A 25,101-nucleotide genomic window follows, 5' to 3' on the forward strand; every position below is an offset into this window, starting at 1 on the left:
ATTGGGCATAATTAACTTTTATGGGAATCAGCTACTGCAGTATTCCTAAGTGAGGAGTAAAACTCCTTTCGGAGTAAAAAAATAAAAATCTGAGACCTTCTCGGGACGCTTATAGGAGACTTAGCCCATAAGAATCAAGTCGACGGGCTGAGCAAGGTGGTACCATTCACTTGTCAGTGTCAAAATTTCGGGTGGTCCCAATTTTTTTTCACAGTAACGACAAGTGCACCAGATCTATGCATGGTACAAACCAGAGCTCAAGCTATGGCCAATGAGAAGATAGACACCCTTGAACAAAAGTTGGAGGCATTAACGAAGCAGATCCAGACCTTAAATGACACAATCACAAAGGGAAAGTCGGGGAAACAATCGAAGGCATATGATTTTAATGAAAACCTTGAGGGCGAGTCTAGCCATTCTCTTCACTTCTATGGAAACCACCAATAGTCCCAACCTCGACCACCGAAGCTGGACATGTATAAATTTTATGGCTCTCATCCGTCCATATGGCTAGCACAAATGGAGCAATATTTCACATTGAATCACATCAGAGATGATGCGACTAAGCTAAGTGTGGGAATCCTATACTTGGACCAAGAAATATGGAAATGGTGGCAGTGGCATCAACAGTGCTATGCAAGGCCAATGACTTGGCAGATATTCTCAAAAGCCCTTTCTGATCGCTTTGACCATGAATCTGTTATGAAACCAGCTCAAGAAAAGATAGAAAAGATAGATCAACGCCTTAGAATTCAGCCTCTTCGAGGGGGCAACCTCCTTTACATTACATAAATGAACAATTCTTTGATGATTCAAATGACAAAACCTCCTTTCTATATATAGGAGTCTAAGGAGTCACAATATAATCCAGCCGACCTAACAATAATAATATAAAGCCACAAAAATAACAATAGAGGGATTCTATGGGGCACAGAAATAACAATATGGGGGTAATAGGGGCATAACAATATAAATAAGGGGTATAACTATAATAGTAATGGGTAATCACTAGTATTATAGGGACCCAACATGCCCCTCTCCTTCAAAAAAGTGTTGTCCTCAATGCTTGAGTAATTCTGGATACTTCTGCATAAAATTCTCATCCTCCCATGTGGAATCTTCAGTGGATAAGTTCTTCCACTTGATAAGATACTCTGAAATTGATCGATTTCGTAGCTGTCGAGTTCTTGTTTCTGTGACTGCTTCCAGTTCCAATATAATTTTTCCTTCCTCATCAAGTTCTGGCAATATTGTTTGAATTGGGAGCTTGTCACCTATAACCTTCTTTAAACATGAAACATGGAAAACTGGGTGCAATCGAGAAGCTGCAAGAAGCTCCAATTTGTATGCCATAGTACCAATCTTTTGCAACACCTTGTACGGACCATAATACTTTGGTGATAGTTTATTATCCTTCTTAGCTTGCTTTAGGGACATTTGCTTATATGGTTGTAGCCGTAGGAATACCCAATCACCTACATCAAAACTTCTTTCACTGCGATGTTGATCTGCCTGTTGTTTCATTCTATTTTGTGCCAACACGAGGTTATCCTTTAAGAGTTGGAGGACTTGTTGTTGATGTTCGATGTGATGTTCCACTGCCTGAACCTTAGAATTTTCTCTTAAATATGATGTGATGGATGGTGGTTGATACCCATAAAGTGCCATAAATGGGGTCATTTTTGTTGCTGTATGGAAGGAAGTGTTATACCACCATTCAGCCAGAGGCAACCATTTGACCCATTGTGTCTGTTTATCAGATACAAAGCAACGAAGATATCCTTCCAAACATTTGTTTACTATCTCAGTTTGCCCATCAGATTGAGGATGATAAGATGAGCTATGAGCTAACTGAGTACCAAGACAAGAAAATAATTATGTCCAAAAATTTCCAGTGAAAATGGGATCTCTGTCACTTACAATAATCTTTGGGTTTCCATGTAGCTTTTGAACTGTTTCCATAAATGCAGTAGAAACTGTACTGGCTTTAAATGGATGTGATAATGCACAAAAGTGTGCATACTTGGTAAGTCTGTCAACTACCACCATGATGACACTCTTTCCCTCAGACTTGGGTAAACCTGTGATAAAATCCATTGAAACCTCCTCCCAATGTTGGCTTGGAATGGATAAAGGTTGTAATAGACCCGGTGTCTTAATTGTTTCAACTTTATTTTGTTGGCAAACCAAACATTCCGCCACAAACTTTTGAATATCTGATTTAAGGCCATCCCAAAAAAATTCCTTCTTAACCCTGTGGTAAGTTTTTAAAAATCCTGAGTGCCCTCCTAAGGGAGAAGTGTGCAATTCCATAAGAATCTTTTGTTTTAGCTGGGAATTCTTACAGAGGTATAAGCGATCTTTGTACCATAATGAATCATTTTGCCAGCTAAATGTATCAGAATTACTGGAATCTTGTTGTAGCTTTCGAATAAGTGCCCACACTTCTTCGTCATTCTTCCATTCCTCCCTTGCTTCGTTTATCCAATTTGGTTGGATAATAGAAATGGCACACAACAATGCTTCCACATCCTCATCCTTTCTTGAGAGTGCATCTGCCACCACATTTTGCTTCCCTTTTTTGTAGATGATTTCAAAGTCATAACCCAACATCTTTGTGACCCACTTTTGTTGCTCTTCAGAGGATAATCTTTGTTCTAAAAAGTATTTAAGGCTATCATGATCCGTTTTTACCTTGAAGTGTCTTCCCATTAGGTAGGGTCGCCATTTCTTAAGTGCATGGAGTATTGCCAACATTTCCTTCTCATAAATAGCTTTGCTTAAAAACTTTCCCTTGATTGGACGACTTTCAAAAGCAATGGGTCTTTCATCTTGCATTAGAACAGCACCAATTCCATTTCCTGAAGCATCACATTCCACAATAAAGGTTTTTGTGAAGTCCGGTGTAGCTAAGACCGGTGCTTGGCACATTGCCTCTTTAAGATGTTCAAAGGCCTTTGTTGCTTCCGGAGTCCATGAAAATGAATCTTTCTTCAATAATGTTGTTAGAGGTGCTGCTATTCTCCCATAATTCTTAACAAACTTGCGATAATACCCTGTCAACCCAAGAAATCCTCGCAGATGCTTTATGGATGTGGGGATTTTCCATTCCTTAATGGCTTTAATTTTGCTAGGGTCTACCTTAACTCCTTCATGAGATACAATATGACCCAAATATTCCACCTCCTGGACTCCAAAGAAACATTTGGATCTTTTTGCATATAATTGTTTCTCCTCCAATAGTTGTAGCACCCTGTCAACATGTTCAACATGATCCTTCCAAGACTTGCTGTAGATTAGTATATCATCAAAAAATACTAACACAAATTTTCTAAGGAATGGTTTGAAAATTGAATTCATCAAACCTTGAAATGTTGAAGGTGCATTGGTAAGGCCAAAAGGCATGACCAAAAATTCATAATGACCCTCATGAGTTCTAAATGCCGTTTTCGGAATGTCTTCAATCTTCATTCTGATTTGATGATATCTCGAACGAAGATCCAACTTGGTGAAGTAAATTGATCCATGCAATTCATCCAGTAATTCATCAATGACAGGAATGGGGAACTTATCTTTAATAGTGAGCTTGTTGAGCTCCCTATAATCCGGACACATGCGCCATGATCCATCCTTCTTGTGCACCAATACTACTGGAGCTGAGAAAGAACTTTGACTCGGTTGAATTATACCAGCCTCTAGCATTTCTGCAACCATACGTTCAATTTCACTTTTTTGGACATAGGGATATCTGTACGGCCTGATGTTTGGAGGAACACTTCCTGGAATCAGATGAATAGCATGATCATGATCACGCATAGGTGGGAGACCTTTGGGAGTCTCAAATACCTTGGAATGATTGTCCAGGACTTTTTGGAGATCTGGAGAAATAGATGATTCCAATGTGGAAACATCTAGCAAACATAATTGTGCAATTACACCTCTTTGCTCCTTTTTTAGAAGCTTAGTCATGCCATTAGAGCTGATTATCTTTCCTGGTTTCCCTGCAATACCCCTTAATTCAACTTCCTTTCCTTCTGTAGAAAATTTGATGAAAAGTTCTTGAAAATTAAAAGCTATTGTACCCAAGGATTGTAGCCATTGGACTCCTAGTACAACATCGGCACCTCCCATTGGAATGGAAAGCATTGGGCTAGTCAATACATATTCTCCCATGGATAGCTTGATATTATGGCACTTTCCAGAGCAATTTATTGTTCCTCCATTTGCAATCATCACTTGACACTCTGGTGCTGGATATAGGAAGCAATTCAATTCTTTTGCTACCCTACAATGAATAAAATTGTGGGTGCTTCCTGAATCAATCAACACTATTACCTTTTTCTTCTTGATTTGTCCTTCTATCTTGATGGTTTGAGGAGTGGTAATTCCCGCCAATGCATTACAAGATATGGTCGGATTTATTTGTTCTTCATCTAGGCTTTGTTCCTGGAATATATCCTCTTCTTTTGACCTTTCTTGCTCCTTTTCTTTTTCCTCTTCACAATCTATGTAGAATAATTTCTTCTCAGCACACTTATGACCTTTTGTGTATTTGCTATCACAATTGTAACAAAGCCCTTTTGCTCTTTTTTCTTCCAATTGTTGTGGTGTCAACCTTGTAGGTTGTGGAAGACTAGGGGCAACAACACTTCCATCTTTATAGTTGTGAGTGGTATGCTTCCTAGTTTCCATAATTTTGCTTTCCATTTTTCTTGCTAACCTGAATGCCTTCTCTAATGAATCAGGTTCCCAAAGGTGAACATCATGTTGGATATTATCCTTTAAAGACCCTATGAACACATCAATCCTATGCTCCTTTGTAATATCTTTTACCCTTATGTTCAATTTTCGGAACTCCTCAATGTGCTCCATTATTGAACCCTTTTGTTTGAGACTTATCAATTGGTTAAAAAAGTGTTGCTTTTTGTATCCTCATAATGTGCTATCAATTCTTCCGTAAAAATTGCCCAAGTGATAAATTATTTATGAGAACAAAGCCATTGATACCATACAAATTGATTTGGTTCCAAATATACAGTTGCCATACGTACCTTCTTACGAAATTTCAATCTGATTCCCAGAGAGAAAGTTATGACAATTTTCCCCAGGTCACCTGTTTTGAATGTAATTCAGGAGTCTGCAAAAAGACCACCTTCCTCAGATCATATCTCCGAAAATATCGTGAAAAAAGCTCTGAAATCTGGACCCAGGGTTCAGCGCGATTTCTTCTCAAATGGGTTTTTTTTGCGACTTCTGAAACGTCACAGAAAAAAAGTTATAGCGAAAATTCCACGATGACCTGTTTGGAGTTGTGAAACCCTAGAATCCAAAGCTATGATACCAAATGTTATGAAACCAGCTCAAGAAAAGATAGAAAAGATAGATCAATGCCTTAGAATTCAGCCTCTTCGAGGGGGCAACCTCCTTTACATTACATAAATGAACAATTCTTTGATGATTCAAATGACAAAACCTCCTTTCTATATATAGGAGTCTAAGGAGTCACAATATAATCCAACCGACCTAACAATAATAATATAAAGCCACAAAAATAACAATAGAGGGATTCTATGGGGCACATAAATAACAATATGGGGGTAATAGGGGCACAACAATATAAATAAGGGGTATAACTATAATAGTAATGGGGTAATCACTAGTATTATAGGGACCCAACATAATCTAACTTTTTGGGTCGTCTTACTAAGCTCTGACAGATAGGCACAATGCAAGAATATATTAAAGCCTTTGAAGCATTAGCCTTTTGCATAGGAGGTCTATCAGATGAATTCTACTTGGAATTTTTTATCAGTGGTCTCAAAGATGCTATACAAGCCCACATCCGACTACAACACCCAGTCTCATGGCTAGCAGCTTGCAAGACAGCTCGTGAAGTAGAACGGGCGTTAGCGGCCCAGTCAACTCGTCCAAATTTCATAGCCAAGGGATGCCCCACCCAGGCTCCGAGCACTACCGAAACACTTAAGGTTCAAAAGGTGTCACCAATGAAAATGGCGGAAAGAAGAAAAAAAGGATTGTGTTACTACTGTGATGAGAAATACTCCTCGGGGCATAAATGCAAGGAACCCAAATTCTTTCAAATTGATGCTACTAATCACAGTTCATCTGAGGGACCAGAAGAGGAAGATGAGGACAACCATCTAGACAATGAGCTCCCAGCTACACCTAAAGAACCAGTTATCTCACTTCATGCTTTGGCAGGAATTTCTTCTTCCTAAACTCTCAAAATCAAAGGTTTCATTAAGCATCACCCTATAGTAGTATTGATTGATAGTGGCCATATGCATAACTTTATCCATCAAAGAGTCGCTAAAGCAACACTTTGTTTTTTCAGAGGAGTCTCTAATTTCTAGGTCCAGATTGCTAATGGGGGGACAATGAAATGTGAAGGCCGCTGTGAAAATGTCAAACTTCAAATGGGGGATTATCACCTAAAGACCCACATGTTTTCCATCAACATGGGGGGGTGTGACATTGTCTTGGGTGCTGAATGGCTCCACACACTCAGTCTAATCACAATGGATTTCCAGGAGTTATATATGAGCTTTAAGCAGAATAACCACACACATACCCTCCACGGACTCCAGGCAGGTGCTCCTTCTATCATCAGCTTGCATAGGATGGAAAAATTATTAAAAAAAGGCCACCATGGAGTTATAGCCAAATTTAATGCCATCTAGGCCTTCGAACCCACTTCTCTTCATATTCATCCTGAGATGCAATAGTTCTTAAACAACCATCTGCAGGTCTTTGACAAGCCTCATGAGCTTCCACCCTCGAGAGGGGAACATGATCATATCATTACTTTGGTCCCAGGGGCACAACCACCAAATGTGCGCCCATATAGATATCCTTTCAACCAAAAGAATGATATTAAAAAAATCATCAAGGAACTCCTGGAAGCCGGTGTCATTCGTCCTAGCATTAGTCCTTTTTCATCGCCTGTGGTCATGGTGCTCAAGAAATATGGGGAATGGTGTACGTGCCCATAATTCAGGGCCCTCAACAAGCTGACAGTCAAAGATAAATTTCCCATCCCTGTTGTTGATGATTTGCTAGATGAACTAAATGGGGCTCAATTCTTTACTAAGCTCGACCTTCGCTCGGGCTATCACCAAATTCGGATGAAGGAAGTAAACATTCCAAAGACTGCTTTTCAAACTCATGAAGGCCATTATGAATTCCTGGTCATGCCATTTGGTCTCTGTAATGCCCCATCCACTTTTCAAAGCCTCATGAATCACCTGATAAAACCATATCTCAGAAAATTTTCCCTTGTTTTCTTTGATGACATCCTCATCTACAGCCTCACCTGGGAAAAACATCTTCAACATGTAGATTTTCTCTTGCAACTGCTTCGGAAGCATAAATTATTTGTCAAATTGTCCAAGTGATCTTTTGGCATGGAAGAAGTGGAGTATTTGGGCCACATTGTGGGGCGTGAAGGTGTCAGGGAGGATCCCAAAAAGATCCAGGCAGTGCAGGATCGGCCTCAACCAAAGACCTTGAAGAGTTTGAGAGGATTTTTTGGGTCTCACCAGCTACTATCGCAAATTTGTCCACAATTATGGTTGCATTGCTAGACCCCTCACTCACCTTCTCAAGAAAAATTCATTCCTCTGGAATGAAGAAGCACAATAGGCATTTATAGCTCTCAAACATTCCATGTGTTCCACTCCCGTATTGGCACTACCCGTCTTCACCAAACTTTTTGTGATTGAATGTGATGCTTCAAGTACGGGTATTGGGGCTGTCTTAATGCAGGAAGGTCGACCCTTGGCCTTCACTAGCCAACAACTAAGTGGGACAAATCTGGGACAATCTACCTATGCGAAGGAGATGATTACCATCTTAGATGTAGTGGATACCTGGTGACCATACTTATTGGGGCAACATTTCCAAATCTGCACAGAACATCAAAGCCTTAAATATTTTTTGGAGCAACGCATATCCTCGCCACAACAAAATAAATGGCTAGCCAAAATGTTGGGATATGATTATGAGATAATTTACAAGAAAGGGCGCAAAAATGTCGTAGCGGTTGCTTTATCATGCCAATTTGGGGAGGAAAGCACCCTGCTATCAATCTCTCTTCCCATTCCAGAGTGAATTGAAGAGGCTCGCAAGGAATTTTTTTCACATCCTTCGCTCTCCCAACTCATTAATAAATTGCAGGCGGATCCAAATTCCACAACGAGCTACTCTTGGCAGGATGAGATTCTTTGCTACAAGGACAAAGTAGTGATATCACCAACATCCACCCTCAAAAGTCACATTTTGGCAGAGTTGCACTCATCTCCCACTACAAGCCATTCAGGCTTTCAGAAGACTTATGCTCGCACTCGACATTCATTCTTTTGGACAGGCATGAAAAAGGACATTCTTACTTTTGTAGCTGAGTGTGATGTGTGTCAGCGCCACAAAGGAGAAACAGTCAAATCCCTAAGCACATTACAGACATTTCCCATCCCTGCCTCAATCTGGACAGAGGTTTCTATGGATTTCATTACTGGTCTTCCGAAGTCAGGCAAAAAGTCAGTCATCATGGTGGTTATGGACAGACTTTCTAAGTATGCTCATTTCTGCACCCTACCCCACCCTTTTACACTAGCTTTGGTGGCTCAATCTTTCATGGACCAGACCTTCAAATTGCATGGCATGCCCACTTCCATTGTATCTGATCGTGACCCGATCTTCACTAGTAACTTTTGGCAAGAACTCTTCAGGATACAAGGTACCTAACTACAACTCAATACTTCCTATCATCCCCAAACTGATGGTCAAACTGAAGCAGTCAACAAATGTCTGGAGACCTACCTCAGGTGTTTCACTTCAGAAAAGCAACATCTATGGGTACAATGGTTACCTCTAGCCGAATGGTGGTATAATACTAACTATCATGCTACCACCAAAATGACTCCATATGAAGTTGTTTATGGTCAACTCCCTCCTTCACCTACTTCTTATATCCAGGGATGCTCAAAGGTACAAGCAGTGGATCAACTCCTATAGAACCGTGCAACCATGCTGGCCCACCTCAAAGAGAATCTCCATCAAGCTCAAAATCACATGAAGCAACAGGCAGACCAACATCGTTCAAAGCGCAAATTTCAAGAAGGGGATCATGTATTCTTGAGGCTACAACCATATAAGCAAACATCACTCAGACATAATGTTTTTAGAAATTATCTCCAAAATTCTACGGACCATATCAAATACTTCAGTGCATCGGAGAAGTAGCCTACAAGCTAGCCTTGCCACCTACTGCAAAAATCCATCCCATCTTCCATGTCTCATGCCTCAAGAAAGTGGTTGGGAACCATTGCAGAATTCAAACCAGTCTACTGGAATTGGATGAAGAAGGTTCAATATGGCTCCAACCTGAACAGGTTCTTGACACACGAGAATGGCACCTGTGCGGCCGCACGATCAAGGAAGTCCTCGTCAAGTGGAAAGACACCTCTCCAGAAGATGCGACCTGGGAACCAACCACTATTCTTTAGCAGTTTCTGCAGCTTCAGCCTTGAGGACAAGGCTATTTTTATGGGGGAGGGCATGTTAGGGTCCAACCCTAACCCCATTATTTATGTAATAGGGTCGAGTCATAGTTATAGTTAGTTAAAGAGTCAATAAAGCCCATATTAATAATTGTAAGTGGTTGACCTGCATTTAAAGAAGGGACCACAGTTAGTTGCAAATGGGCCATGGTATTAGATAGATGGTATTAATAAGAACCATGGTACTGACCCATGGTATTGCATGTACGAATCCTATATAAAGGATAGAGATTCCCCTTGAGGAGCGTCGTGTCTTATTTTGTAATCGAGCCCAACTCTATTGGAGGTTGCCCTCTTGAAGAGGTAAGTGAACATTTCGTTCCTTTCTGAATAATAAAATACATGCTGTTATTTCTCATTGTTATGTGTTCTGGGTATATTTTTTCGCATATTTGGTATTCTGGTATCTTATCGCAGGTCAAGAGCATAACACCCAACAAGGAAAAACCCCTCTATTGCTTTTCATTAATCAGATGAGAAGGATAAACTATTACAATGTATTGCTTCAATACAGAAGCACACCCTACACTGTAAACTTGTTCTCTTGTTGATTGTCTTGCTTTGGCCAACACTTAGTCAATTCAAGGCCCCATCTCCCCCCTATTTCCTTGCACAATTCAAGAGAATTTGAGCTCCTAAATAATAGGGGAATTCCCTATTTCCTTGCACAATTCCCAAGGAATTGATCAACTGCTTAATTACCAAGCCTATAAACTTAACTAGTACACAATTGATAATTATAATGTGCCTTTTCCTCCACTCTCGCTAGACAATTCGAATTCCATGCATGTCTAGACTATTTTTAGTTGATTCAATAGTTTAATTGAGAGATACTTGAGTTAACAACAGTTCTACTACTCAACTTACCTTCAACTGATTCAATTAATTAGTTGACCTCAGTTAACTGAGTTCAACTGAAAATAACTGAACTAGATTGCTAAACTGTAGCAATCACTGCATGCACAACTCTACTTCTAGCCTATAACTCAAATTTATTGAATTAACTAGTAGACAAGGCCATGTCACACAAGTTAACTTCAATCCAAGTCATCCTGTCGATGTGAAAAATCGAATTACTCAATTTGACTAAGGAAAAAGTCAAATTGAGCCTTTCTTGCTACAATTTCTAACACTGTATATGGGAATACTTTTTCCAAATTTTTATCTTTTATGGATTTTGCATGGACAAAATCTATGCTTATTGATACATGGGAGTATATGTTTTGGAATGTGATTATATATATGTATTAGGCATCTTAGTTTTTTCATATTGCGATAATCTGGGGTTGTTCCCGATTCTTATGTAGATATGTTGGATCATGTTATGGTTTTTTTGGTTGGGTGAATAGTAAAATATGATGAATTTTAGAAATATGTATTGGTTACTTCATTTTTAATATGAATTTTCAGTGTTTTTTCTCTCCTGAAAACAAAAAAATAAATCCAAAAAGTTATGTTGTTATGTTGATTGTGGTTTGATTCAATAAACCTGGCATAGGCGATTTAAGCTCCTCCTTAATGACATTTTATAAAGATTATCTATTTAAAATGTTCATGAAATTTTCGTTTTTGTTGAAGTTTGACGGAGCAAAAAATCTAATCACATTATCTGTCATCGAAAAAAAAAATCTTGACGCCTTTTAATCATTTAATTTTTTTCCTAAAATTCTACATTGGTGCAGAGATTCACAAACATTAGAAAATAGAAAACTACTCAGAACTTGATTGACACCAAACGTTTTAGTTAGAATTTCCCTTAAATCATCAACCGCAAGAGAATTTCTTCCCCACTTCCCATGTCCTTGGGAATTAGTCCTCACTCGATGCCGACCACAACGTTTTTTCAGAAGAAAAAAATAAAACAACCTTCATTAATTAGAGGATGTTTACAATATCAAAAATCTTAACCTAGAGAGTCATATCAACTTGCAACCATACATGAATTTCAGCCAAAAATAACTAGCCCATACAATAACCAAATGCAGTGAAGTAATGTAGGCAGTCCAAGATAGGAAAGGCATTCGTAAAAGAAAGCATCCCAGAATGCTTACATGGAAGAGAAAACATACACATGAAAACAAAGACAAAAAATACCTTGAAACTGAACAAAAAACAGAGGTAAGAGATCCCGAGAAATTAAATCTCAAAAGAACTAGTTCCATAGACCAAACCATTAACTAAGTATTCAAATTGCATATTCTTTGGAAAGAGTGAAAGATTTCACTTGGAGAGAGCATCGACATCACAATTTTTTTCTCTGAATACATGTTGGAAGGTGACTTCAGAGAAATAGGTCGGTAAAGACCGGATAGAGTTCCATCCAATTTCATAATGCAAGGACCTCAAGCGAATTTCTCCCTTGAATCCTTTAAATGATGGATAATGAGTCATACCATAATCTTGTCAATGTCAAGTCACAGGGCACATTACAGTGTCCCCCACAATGCCACCATTTCAGCCCTGTAGTTATTGCCAAGACTCCCAAACCCACTGAAGCAGTATGCAAAGTTGCAAGGCAACGTTTTCACTTCAATTATAGTCACTCCTAATTAGTATATTTAAGGGCAAATTCATTTCAATTAATACAATCATATGAAGTAAATGATTACTAAAATATGGATAGAGATGAATTCACCATAAATAATAAAATAATTAATATTTTATATTAACTAATAAGATTATAAAAATCATAGATTTTATTTTTATTTTAAAATTTTATTATTAATTATAATAGTGGATACAATCATATAAATTAAATTATTAATAAACATGGATAGCTAGATAAAAGAATGATAAATATTAAAACAATTAATTTATGATGTATTTTACATTAACAAGATTAAAAAAATTAATTAAATTTTAATTTTATTTTAAATTATTATTATTTTTATTTATGTTCATCAACTTATGTGTAGTAAGGTTTCTATAATTTTAATTTAACTATAAACAATTATTAGGTGAGATATTCTTAACAACATATACAAGTCAAAAGCTAAAATTTATCTCGATGGTGGTTATGTTATTTTTTATTCCGTTTTAATTAAATTGATTAATTAATAGGATTTGGGTGTGTGGTATTGATAAGTCATGGTATTAGCCCATGCCATTGTAATAAATATTATTTCTAGATTAAAATTTTTATCCTAGTCTTGAGGGTGTGGTCTAATGGTTAGTTGGGACAGTTTGTATTTCACGCCTATATTTGTGTTTATCAACTATTTAATTTATGTGGTTGCGGAAGTTATGAAGAATTAATAATTGAGTTAGAGACATATATAGTTAAAAAACGAGTTGTCTCCCTAATAGATGAAATGAATTTTTTCAAGGCATTTTTGTGGTTAATTTAATTAAAATCCAGTATATGTCATTTTTCCTTTAAAATTATTAAGAAATTATGATATTATTTTAGTATTATATTACTAAACAATTGTAACACATTATGTATAATATTTTCATTATAATATTCATTATTCATACCTATAATATTATGATAATTATATTTCTAATATTTTAAATACATCAATGAAATATGTATAATGCCTTGATATTAATATTTATATACCTTAAATACATAACTTTAATATTTATAATGTCTTAGCATTAATACTTATATATAAGTTTTTTTTAGTTAAAACTATTAATTTATGATTTTTTTAAAATGATTCTCTTTTCTTTTTTTTCTTACTCGTAAATACCTAAAAAGAAAATCACATTATTAGGAAATTAAGAATACTCATAATAATAATGATGTCATTTCACATAATTACTATTTGTGAATAAAGTCACAATAAAATTGGAAACACGAAAAGGTAAGAGAGTTAGATAAACATGATCATGATGGATGGGTATAGTAATTTCAATTGATTAAAGCACAATTTTTTAATTTCACATTTGCTTTCAATAAAGATGATAACACCTATTATGCATATCAAATTTATTTGGGGTTGTCTTTAGTGTGACTTTTTGGAAATTTTTCTGGTGGGTTTCTGGTCTAATTTGAGATAGATAAACATGATCATGATGGATGGGTATAGTACTTTCAATTGATTAAAGTGCAATTTTTTAATTTCACAATTGCTTTCAATAAAGATGATAACACCTATTATGCATATCAAATTTATTTGGAGTTGTTTTTAGTGCGACTTTTTCAAAGTTTTCCCAGTGGGTTTTTCTCGTCTAATTTCTCTAAAATCGGCAGGAATTTATTGAAATCACAAGTTGGATGGGTAACCCCTATACAATCAAAGTGCCATAGGGGTTTTCGAGGGTGCTGAATCCATATATATAGTAAAAAAATGAGTTTAAATAATACAAATAAAGGTTTCACCTAAAAATTTTCCGCCATATTGCGGCACCAGAAAGTCCAAAAAATTGCACTAAAGACAACTCCAATTTATTTAGCCTAGTTTGGAGGGTGATTAAAACCATTCCACTTTATCCGGAAACCATCTTTGGAAATGTGTCATCAATTTAGACCAGAAATTTATTGGGAATTTCAATGTTTATATTCAATGCGCACTTGCAAAGTGCAAAAGAGCAAAAATTAAGAAGTTTGAAACAAATTTATTTCCGGTTAATGCTTGGTTTGACGAGAAATGCAAAAGGGCAAGGAGAATGTGGAAAGAGTCAAACAAGGACAACATAAAGCTCAAAACTTAGAAGCAGTTATTAAGAAAGAAAAAGGCTGATTTCATGGTTTCAAGGAGGGAAGAACTAATCTTCCTTGGAAAAAATAATCCCAAATTATTTTGGAAGGAGTTCCAACTGAAAAAGATACAAATTGGAAATACTATTACAGCTTCTAAATGGTTTGACTGTGGAAGACAACTCTATGAGCAGGTTCCCAAGGTTGACCCTCCCCCCTTGGTCAACACTGATACTGAACGCTTCACGGTACAAGAGGTAGAGATGGGTATCAAGAAGTTGGGTGTTGGAAAAGCAAAAGACTTAGCTGAACTTGAAGTGGGGCTCAAAGATTCTTGCACCTTATATTACAAAAATCTTCAAATCCATCATACAACAAGGGCTCCCCACAGATTGGACAACTAGTCTGCCAATACCTCTTTTCAAGCGCGGTGACTTCAATAATCCCTCCAATTATAGGACCATCATGATAAACCTTTTGTTTGCAAATCTATTTGGAAGCATGCTAGAAAACAAAATTAGCAAGTGGGCAGAAGAAAGAGATAAATGTGCGAAAGGGTAAGCAGGTTTTAGACCTAAACATTCCATAGTTGATCATTGTATAACTTTAAGACACATCATTGAAAAAGTTTGGGAGAAAAAGGAAGAAGTCTTTTGCTACTTTGTTGATCTCAAAAAAGCGTTTGATTCGGTACCTAGGGATAAGATTTGGCACAAAATGGAGGAACTTGGGGTTCCTAAACATTTGAGAGCAACTGTGAATAGGCTGTATGAAGAGGTGAAAGTCAAAATTAGAACTCCAACAGGGATTTTTGAAAGTTTTAGAAGCGATATCGGGGTCAAGCAAGGTTTCCCACTATCTCCTACCCTTTTTGGTTTATATATCGACAAGCTTGAGGAGTGGTTAAATTCACAACGGAGTGGTGGTATCTATTTGGGCAAGTTTGCTTGAGGAGTGGTTAAATTCGCAACGGAGTGGTGGTATCTATTTGAGCAAGTTTGTTATAAGGCTTATTTTGTATGCAGATGACCTTATTCTGATTGCTAAATTGGCTCTTGGTTTGCAAGAGCACTTACTATCCCTTGAGCATTTTTGTAGAAGTGTGGGGATGCAAGTCAATATCAGCAAAATGAAAGTAGTGGTCTTCTCTAAGAAAAGAAAACATAACCAGCATAAGTTCTACTTTGAAGACAACATTCTGGAAGAAGTTGCGGATTAAAAATACATCGGAATTGACTTCAACAAAAATCTAAGCTGGAATGGTTGTAGAAAGAAAAGAACTTTGAGGGGTTGGAAAGCATTTTATGCTTTTCAAAATAGGTGTAGAGAGGCAGAGTTATGGGATTGGAAAACCACTCAAACTCTTTTTGGGCTTCTTGTGATTCTGGTGATTCTCTATGGTAACAATGTAAACTTTGAAACGAGAACTGATACTGTTACCCGTTTTGTAGAGATAGCAAAAAAGTGACCCGATTTTGAAAAGGGGTGATGCAGAATACACATGTTTTTTTTAGAGCATAGTTTTTTGCACTTTCATTTTTTTTATGTACATTGCATTTTAGAATGGTAGCGATTTTCATGCTAATTTTAAAAAATGGTTATTCTGCATCAGACCCCTTTTTTAAAACACCTATTTTTTGACTTTAAATTTTCTAATGTATGAAATGTAAATAATTATTTCGTAACCCTTTTTTTAAAAGACCTATTTTTTGACTTTAAATTTTCTAATGTATGAAATGTAAATAATTATTTCGTAAATTTAATAATTTTGGAAGTGATCTTCTTCTTCATATTTTCTAGTTTTTATTTTTTTATTTTTATTTTTTTAGTGGGGCTTTTATTGATTTGCATATTTAAAGAAGAAGGTCGATATTTTACATTTTCTATATTTTACATATTTATACATCATTAATTAAATTTTCAATCCACATGAAATAATTGTCTCTAAAAAAACAAATATAAAAATATATATAAAAAAGACAAAAACAAAAAATAAAAAATGTTAAAATTTTTTTATATCATAAACCATAAAAGAATTTGAAAAAAAAAACAAAATTATAATATATATATATATATATATATATATATATATATATATATATATAAGTAAGTAAATATTGAGAAATAAAAAAAAAATATATTAACAAAAACTAGGAAAAATAATAGAAACAAACTAGTTTAAAGAAAAAAAAATAGAAAAATAACGAAAAAAATTTAAAAAACTAGTGAAATTAATATTAAAAAAAAACAAAAAATGTAAAAAAAAAAAAATCTCACAAACCATAAAGAATTTGGAAAAAAGAAACAAAATTAAAATATATATATATATATATATATATATATATATATATAAGTAGAAATAGAGAAATTAAAAAAAACATTATAAAAAACTAGGAAAAAAAATAAATAAAAAATAAAAACAAACTAGTTTAAAAAAAAATAGAAAATTAACGGAAAAAAAATTAAAAAACTAGTAAAATTAATATTAAAAAAACAAAAATAAATTTAAATTATAAAATAAATAAACCCAAAAAAATGGTTATTTTTTATTAAAAAAAACAAAAAATACAATTATCTTTTATTAAATATACCTATTTTATTTAAAAATAAATAAATAAATATATATATATTTTTTTAACAATCTTGTCTTTTATTAAAAAAAAAAAAAATTAAACAAATTTTATTATTAATATTTTTTAATTTAAAAATTCAAATTATTAAAACTACATTTTATATTTTCAAAAAAAAAAAAATAAACTTACATTTTTATGTTTAAAAAAAAAAAAATCAATTTAATGTTTTTTTTAAACAATATGTTATTTATTTTAAAATAAAAATAAAAAAAAAAATTATTTTTTAAAAAAAAAATTTAATTTTTTACTTTAAAATTTAGAAAATTAATAATTTTTTTTTTTTAAATTAATATATTAAAAAAATTAATTATAATTATATGTGTTATAAAAAATTTAAAAAATATTATTAAACTTTTTTATTTTTTATTTATTATATTTTTTTTTTAAAACATATTAAAAAAAAAAAAAATTATTTTTAAAAATAATAAATTTTTTATTTATTGTTTTATTTAAAAAATAATATAAAAAAAACACGGCCCCCGGCCACGCCACCAGCGAGCGGCGGGAGGGCCGTGGGTCGACTCTGGGAATCGACCCATGGCCCTCCCGCCGCCGGCGTCGACCCGGAATCGACCCACGGCCCTCCTGCCGCCCGCTGGTGGCGCGGCTGGGGACCCAAGGGCCTGCGCGAAGAACGTTATTGAGGGTTCATTATTCTGCTTAATTACCAACACAGTGATTCTATTCACCACGGATAATAGTTATTGGCAGGTATACAATCCACAAATGCTCCATTGAGCCTTAAGTGACTCAGCAAACCAGATCAGATTAACACAATCGATATTTGTAGTATTTTGTCTTCGTTTCAGGATTGCCACATTTCTCCATAAACAACAATACTGTCATTTTGTAGAATCCACACTGTAACGACCAGTATATCCCATTTCTTCTATTTTCCTAATGGGGCTCTTGCTTGATGCTGCTGAAACTGGAGAATAGAAATAGATTGGATTGGTTTGGGGACATTAAAACGAAGCAGCATACATGCTTCGTTTTAATACTACAACGATATTGTTTCTTCCTAATTCAATACTACAACGATATTGTTTCTTTCGTATTCTCCCTTAATTCTTATCCAAACTTATTTTAAAATAAAAAGATACTCTTTATATAGATTGTCACTTAATTCTTATCCTAATTTCACTTCTTTGATTGTGAGGGCATTACAGAATCGGAAGTAGGAGGAGAGATGGCTGAAGAAAAGATACAGAGCACTCTAGCAAATTCACACCGGTCTGCGACTGATTCAAAAGATTCAGATATTTCTATCAGGAATTTTACTTTCAATTCTGCGAAATCAGTTAATCTGCAGTTGATTGTATCAGGCACTTTAGAAATTGTTGCAAACGGAATAGCCATGACTGCGGTGATACTTATTTGGACTAGTTTACTGAACACAATAAGAAATGATACATCGGGAAATTTCGTTCACGATATCAACAAGGTAATACACACATATTTTATACATCTAATGGTGGCATGCTATCTATGATCTAACAGATTGAGTAATGACTGGGTGTTGTTGAATTGTGCAGTATTCTTTACTTCTCCTCTATTTTCCAATCGGTGTCTGGTTTGCTGCTCTTCTGGGTGGGTATCACAACTTCCTCTCTCATTACCACTTTATGAAAATGGTGGTTGCTGATTACGATAAATTGCTGTCAGAAGATCATGATTACCATGTAAATGTTAAGAAATTGTTGTAGCATTTTCAGCAAATTTTGAGTTGTTTCAGGGGTTCAGCAGAAAAGTCAGCATTAGAATTATACTGGGATGATTAACAGCAATAAGTATAGAAATCTTAAGGATATATATGAGTGCATGGATCGTTCTATGCATATCAATTAGAAGAAGCCCAACAGACATTGAGATCTTTAATGTTTTGAATTTAATATTTTTCTCCTAATAATTTATACCTTGCATTGTGTGAGCAGAGGCGTTCTGGCGGGCGAGGACCGCAGAAAGGCAGGCATCTCGGGTGCGTAGAAAATATTTGAAAGCGATATTGATGGACGCTTCGACACCCAAGGCACCACCACATCACAAAGTGGTTAGCAGTGTCACTCATGATACATCACAAAGTCGAATTTTTGCTTGGAACCTTGTAGTGGCAGGCCCTCGCTGGCTGGGGTATGGATCTTTATCTGTTGGCGGCGGTTCAAATAAGGAACCAGTGTAGGAACCTGCGTGCAAGCCCTTGGGCCCCCGGCCGCGCCACTAGCGGGCGGCCGGAGGGCCATGGTCGATTCCGAATCGACCACGCCCTCCCTCCCGCCGCCCGCTGGTGGCGCGGCAGGGGTCGTGTTTTTTTATATTATTTTTTAAATAAAACAATAAATAAAAAATTTATTATTTTTGAAAATAATTTTGTGTTCTTATTTTTTTATTATTTTTTTAATATGTTTAAAAAAAAAATTAATAAATAAAAAATAAAAAAGTTTAATAATATTTTTTAAATTTTTTATAACACATATAATTATAATTAATTTTTTTAATATATTAATTTAAAAAAAATTATTAATTTTTTAAATTTTAAAGTAAAAAATTAAAATTTGTTTTAAAAAAATTAAATTTTTTTTTTTATTTATATTTTGAAATAAATAAGATATTGTTTAAAAACAAAAGTTATAAAAAAATAAAAATTTAATTTTGATTAAAATATTTTAATCATTTTTTATTAATTTTGTTTTTATTAATTTTTTTTAATAAATTAAAATTTAATAATTTTTATTACTACTAATTAATGAATTTTTTTTTTCAAATTAAAAAAAAATATATATTTTAAAAAAAAATTATCTTTAATTTTTTTTTTGTTTGTTTTTAAATAAATAATGAAAATTTAATAAAAAATTTTACATTTTTTTGTAATTTGAAAATGTTCTTTAATTTTATTTTTTTTTTATTGGAAAATACCTATATTTTTAAAATTTCGATATTTTTTTAGTTGTTTTTTTTTAATAATTTGAGCCTATTTTTGTCTTTTTAGTTTTTTCTAAATGTTTTTAATATTAATTTTACTAGTTTTTAATTTTATTTTTTTGTTAATGATTTTTTTAATCTCTATATTTTTACTTAAATTTATATATATAAATTTTTTATTTTTTTTATTTTTATTTTTTCCAAATTCTTTTATGATCAAACAATTTTTTTTTTAATATTTTTTATTTATATTTTGTCTCGTATATATGTATTTTTACATTTATTTTTTAAGTAATCATCATTTTAATCTTAATTTCACTAATTTTTATTTTTTATTTTTGGTTAATTTTCCATTTTTTTTTTTTTAAATCTAGTTTGTTTTTAATTTTAATTTTTTTTAGTTTAAATGTTTTTTTAAATTTTTCTATTGTTACCTACTTAATTTTATAGTTTTTTAAATGTGTTTTTTCTTCTTTTCCCAAATTTTTTTATGGTTTACATATTTATTTTTTTCCCCAATTTTTTTAGATATGTTTTTTTAATTATTTATTTGTTTATAATTTGTAATTTCTTTCTAGTTTTTTAATTCTTATTTTTTATAGGTTAATTTTGTTTTTTTTTTTTTTTTTTTACATTTTACATTTTTATGATTGATTTTATTTTTGATGTTCGATTTTTTTTGTTTTGTTTTTAGTATATATTTATATTTATGTTTTGTTATTTTTATTTTTTATTTTTTTGATTTGTGTTTTTTCATTGTTTTAATTTTAATTTTAATTTTAATTTTTTGAAATTTTAATGTTTTTCGGGGTCATGATAAAATATTTTATGCTATTATTTTGAAATGTTGAAATTTCACCCTTGAAAAAAAAATTGTTATTCCAGCATCAACACTTTTCGTTTTGAGGGTGTTTTTTGCACAAAATTTACCATTGAGAAAAAAAAAATGTTATTCGAACATCAACACTTCGTTTTGAGGGCGTTTTTTGGACAATTTTTGCACCAAAAATTGGTTTTCACCGTCATTTTTAAAACATGTTGAAAATTTAGCTTGGAAAAAAAAGGTGTTATTCCAGCATCAACACTTTTCGTTTTTAGCACTGTTTTTGATGTTTTTTCGGGGTTTTTTGGCCAGAGTTCCCGTTTTGAGTTTATAGTTCCCGTTTCAAAGTTTACATTGTTTGGTTATGAACTATGGACTAGCAGTACATCCGACATGCAGTGGAGACAAATTGAGAAAATTTAGAAGCATTTGATTACAATCAAATTTAAGATTAAAAGTGCGGTTCCTTATGATATCTTGTTAAGTGAAACAGGGACTGCTCCTATTGAAGCAATTTCTATGGTGCGAGTCATAAGGTATTTAAAAAAAATTGAGCAAATGGAAGAGGGTAGATGGCCTAAGGTTGTCTTTAATGATAGATTGTGCATGAGCAAAAAAACTTGGATGCAGCAAAATAACAAATGGTTTAGTAAATGGTGTATTTGCTTGAATGCGTGTCACATAAACAACAAAGAGAAAAAAACTTTTGTTATAGAAAAGTTTCACAAGCCTACTTGGGATAAGGAGCTAGGAAGAAAGAAAAATTACTATATTGAAGTGTTTAATCCCTGTCATAGTCATCAACCAAAAGCATACATAGAGGCTAATATCTCTTATTGCTCAGTTAAGGACTAATTCTCATCAACTCTGTTGTGAAATAGGGCGCTGGAATAGGCCAAAGGAAGTGTGGGAGGAAAGAGTATGCATTTTTTATTCTTCAGGAAAAGTGGAAACATAAAAACATTTCATTTTAGAATGTGAGGCCTTCAAAGACAACGGAGAAAGTTATGCAGATATGCTGGCAGCTAGCTCTTGGGATAATCTATTTAGCGAGGGGTTTGTCCACAAGCTGGGAGCATTTATTTTGAAGCTTCACAGAAAAAGAGCCTATTACATCAAGCAAATGAAGAATCAACCTGTCTCATAAGCTATCTTTATGTTAAAATAATTCTTTCTCATTCTTTCTCTTTAAAGCATAATTTACTAGCTACTATTATACATATGTCGTATCTGCAAAACTTTATCAAAATTACAATAATTATTAAATAATACGAAAGTTATTTCAATTAATAAAATCAATAAAAAAATAAAATTAAAATAAATTCAAAAAATATATATTTATCATTATCATTATCGTTTAAACATTAAAAGGTGCATTTTTTTTTCAAAACACACTAAGCCACCATCAACATAATGCCCTATACCAGGGGCAAAAAATATATATATATATATATATATAAAATGTGGTGAGTCCCCAGTCTACAAGTCGAACTTAAAAGAGCAAAATGTCAAAGTGTAATCAGTCTTAAGATTCCTAATAGCCGGTACTGTCACACGACGAAATTTCTTGCCACTTCGTAAATCGTACTGTCTCTATCACCAATAGTTGAAATTTTAATGGGTGGACTAAAACTATCTATCAGCATAAAAATTATTAAAAAATAAATTTACTTATAATTTTTTTTTAAATAAATGTTTTTTTATTTAATTCAAATTATATTAAATTATTTTTTTATTAAAATTATATATATATATATATATATATATATTTAATATTTTTTTTAAATGTTATCATATGTTTTATATAAAATTTTCATGTCATATATAATATCAAAGAGAAATTTCAAATTTACATTAAATGTTTGATTTGAGAAGAAAATTCATTTAGTTTGTTTAGAAGTGGTCTAGGCATGTGGAAGCTTGGACTTGGGCATATAGGATATAAAATGTTTCAATAATGGCTTATTAGTGAAGAATTTTTGGAGAATGTTATACGGCAAGGCAATTGGGGCATATAGGATATAGAATGTTTCAATAATGCTTTATTAGTTAAGAACTTTTGGAGAACATTATATGGCAAAGGCAATTGGCATAAAATTAGAAAAGAGAAATACCTAAAAAATAAACAAATAATGGAACAAACTGTAGAAGAGTCATCATAAAAGAAGGCAATTTCATATATTTGGAGGAGTATGATGAAGATCAACCACTAGTTATTTGGGAATATGCACTGGGAGATCATTATGGACTCTGGGTTGAGATAGGTTTTGATGCAATAAAATACTTGGTTGGAAATAATTCTCTATATGTTCCTCTTCTAGTCATATTCATAATTTGGGTTTTTATTTCATTAACCAGATCTGTATTGAAAGTCTTTCACTTTCTGGAACAAATTTGTGGCTTAGAATTAGGGACCTTAACCTCACTGAGACTTTAGTTGTGGAATGGGATCAATATACTTCACAGTTAAGCCTAGAGGGGATCATCTTAACTTAGATAAAGGATAATCTATCTTGGGATGGTATTAAGTATAAGGACTAGATCTTTGTTAACGACATTTATAACCAAATGACACAAAATCAAACATGATGGATAAAAGTTTGTGGTCTCAAAAGTCCTAAAAGTTGGAGATTCCTCTAAAATTAAAATGTTTTACTTGGTTGGTTGTGCACAACAAGATTTCTAATGTGGATAAGCCTCCTTTAAAGAGGATTTAAGGGGCTTGGGAGATGTGTGTTATGTGTTGTAGATAAATAAGACGTAGACCCTCTTTTTCTTACCTACACATTTGTGGTCTCAGTTTGGCATGGGGTAATGCAAGAGCTCAACATTATTGTTGTTTGGGATAGCAGATCCATTGAGCATTGCCTTAAATAATGGTTTGAAGGTTTCAACGAATATAGAGCTTTACCTTTTTTTATTCTATGGAGAATTTGGAGAAGTAGGAACTCAAAGATATTTGACCAATTTGAGTGAATCATTAGAGGAACATGTTTGAAAGTTATAGTATACTTTTTGGAGATCGGGCCAAAGAAGAAGATGTTGTCTAGATGTAATGTGTAGATTAAAGAGGTATGGCCAAAGTTCCTGGTTGGTTTCCTTGATGGGACATCCAAAAATAAGGTTTATGGCAACTGGGCATATATAGTGATGAACCGAGGTACATTTTTTCATTTCAATTAGTACAATGGTGTTTGTTAGAATAATAGAGTTGAGCTTATTTCTCTTTGGGGAGTCTTAATTTGTGCAAAATGACTTGACATTAGAGAGCTAGATGTCTTTGGATATTCAAAAGTGATAATTTATTGGGTTCAAATGGGGTTTAACTTTGGGCCACCTTCTCTTACTCATTGGATGCATCGGATTAGAAAGTTATTTTCAGAACTTTTCAGAGATTATCATTCTCACACATCTTTAGGGAGCAAAACCATGTGCCGAAACTCTTATATAAGGAAGGATGTTGTGATATGTCTAGTATGATCAATTTATCTTCCTTTGACAATGGTACTTTACAAAGACCGGGTAGTACAAATTTCTAAAGGACTAATGTAGACTATTTCTTTGTCTTCGGTCGGTCACAACTGATACTTAAAAAGTTATTGTTTTGGTTTCGTGCAAAGAATTTTCAGAATTTACTAGAAGGATCATTAGAGTTATGAATGTTTTTTTGAAGATAGAAAAATATAGATAGAGAGATCTTTTGATTTAATAATCATGACCAAGTTGTATAGATGACATATGCCACATTTTTTAAGGGAAAATAGTGGGGATCAAAGATGTATGGGGGAGACAGACTCTTGAATATGTAACTACTTTTTGATAATGCAAGTATGTTGGTTTTTTATTATTGAAAAAAACATGTATTATCCTAAATAATGGTAAGCGATGTAATCTAATGATTTTAATATAAGAAATTTAAATTATCATTAATTTTTCTTCCTTTGTGCAAATTGGGTCTTTACCAAATAAGAATCCAAAAGATTAGAAGAAGATAATCTTGTTTATTAAATGAATGTCAGAAAAAACTAAAGGAAAGAATGATGGTTATTATTGAAAAATGCATAATCTAATTTCATTTCAAAGAAAAATGTGAATGTTAAATTTATAGGTAAAAAATTAAATAACTTGGTGATTTATAAAATGTTTAAGATATTTTCTTTTATATATAGTTTATTAACCTCTTTACAGTTAGCATATTAGTACACCTTCTATATTCTTATCTATTTAAGTGGTCCATTTCACAATTCGATTATGGGTGGGTGCAAGTATTTGATGGTTTCTTATGATGAGATAGTGGTAATGAAAACTTGGAAAAATAGCAATATGCTACCTTGAAGATATGATTAAAGGTACTTATGCAATAAATTTGAAGGTGTAAAATTTTGAAACATAGGAAAATGAGTTGGCTTTGAGACTATATAACTTTTATTTATACTAATTGTGTATAACTATGCAAATTTTGAGTATTCCTGATAATGGTATGTTATGTTTCCTTCAAAGTGT

At 33.3% G+C, this 25,101-nt stretch overlaps 1 protein-coding gene across 1 annotated transcript; it reads left to right on the forward strand.

Annotated features, from left to right (window-relative positions):
* The first annotated feature begins 18,013 nt into the window (after positions 1 to 18,013).
* LOC149254999 (ABC transporter B family member 17-like) lies at positions 18,014 to 19,035 on the forward strand. The gene is made up of 3 exons (XM_089454911.1): positions 18,014 to 18,300; positions 18,392 to 18,446; positions 18,791 to 19,035. The coding sequence occupies exons 1-3, from the start codon at positions 18,046 to 18,048 to the stop codon at positions 19,033 to 19,035; spliced, it is 555 nt and encodes a 184-aa protein (XP_089311037.1). The 5' UTR covers positions 18,014 to 18,045.
* The last annotated feature ends 6,066 nt before the right edge of the window (positions 19,036 to 25,101 follow it).

The sequence above is a fragment of the Pinus tabuliformis genome, chromosome 7, assembly GCF_031772625.1.
Source record: "Pinus tabuliformis cultivar Carrire ecotype Pingquan chromosome 7, CPIR1, whole genome shotgun sequence".
Classification (NCBI taxonomy): Eukaryota; Viridiplantae; Streptophyta; class Pinopsida; order Pinales; family Pinaceae; genus Pinus; species Pinus tabuliformis.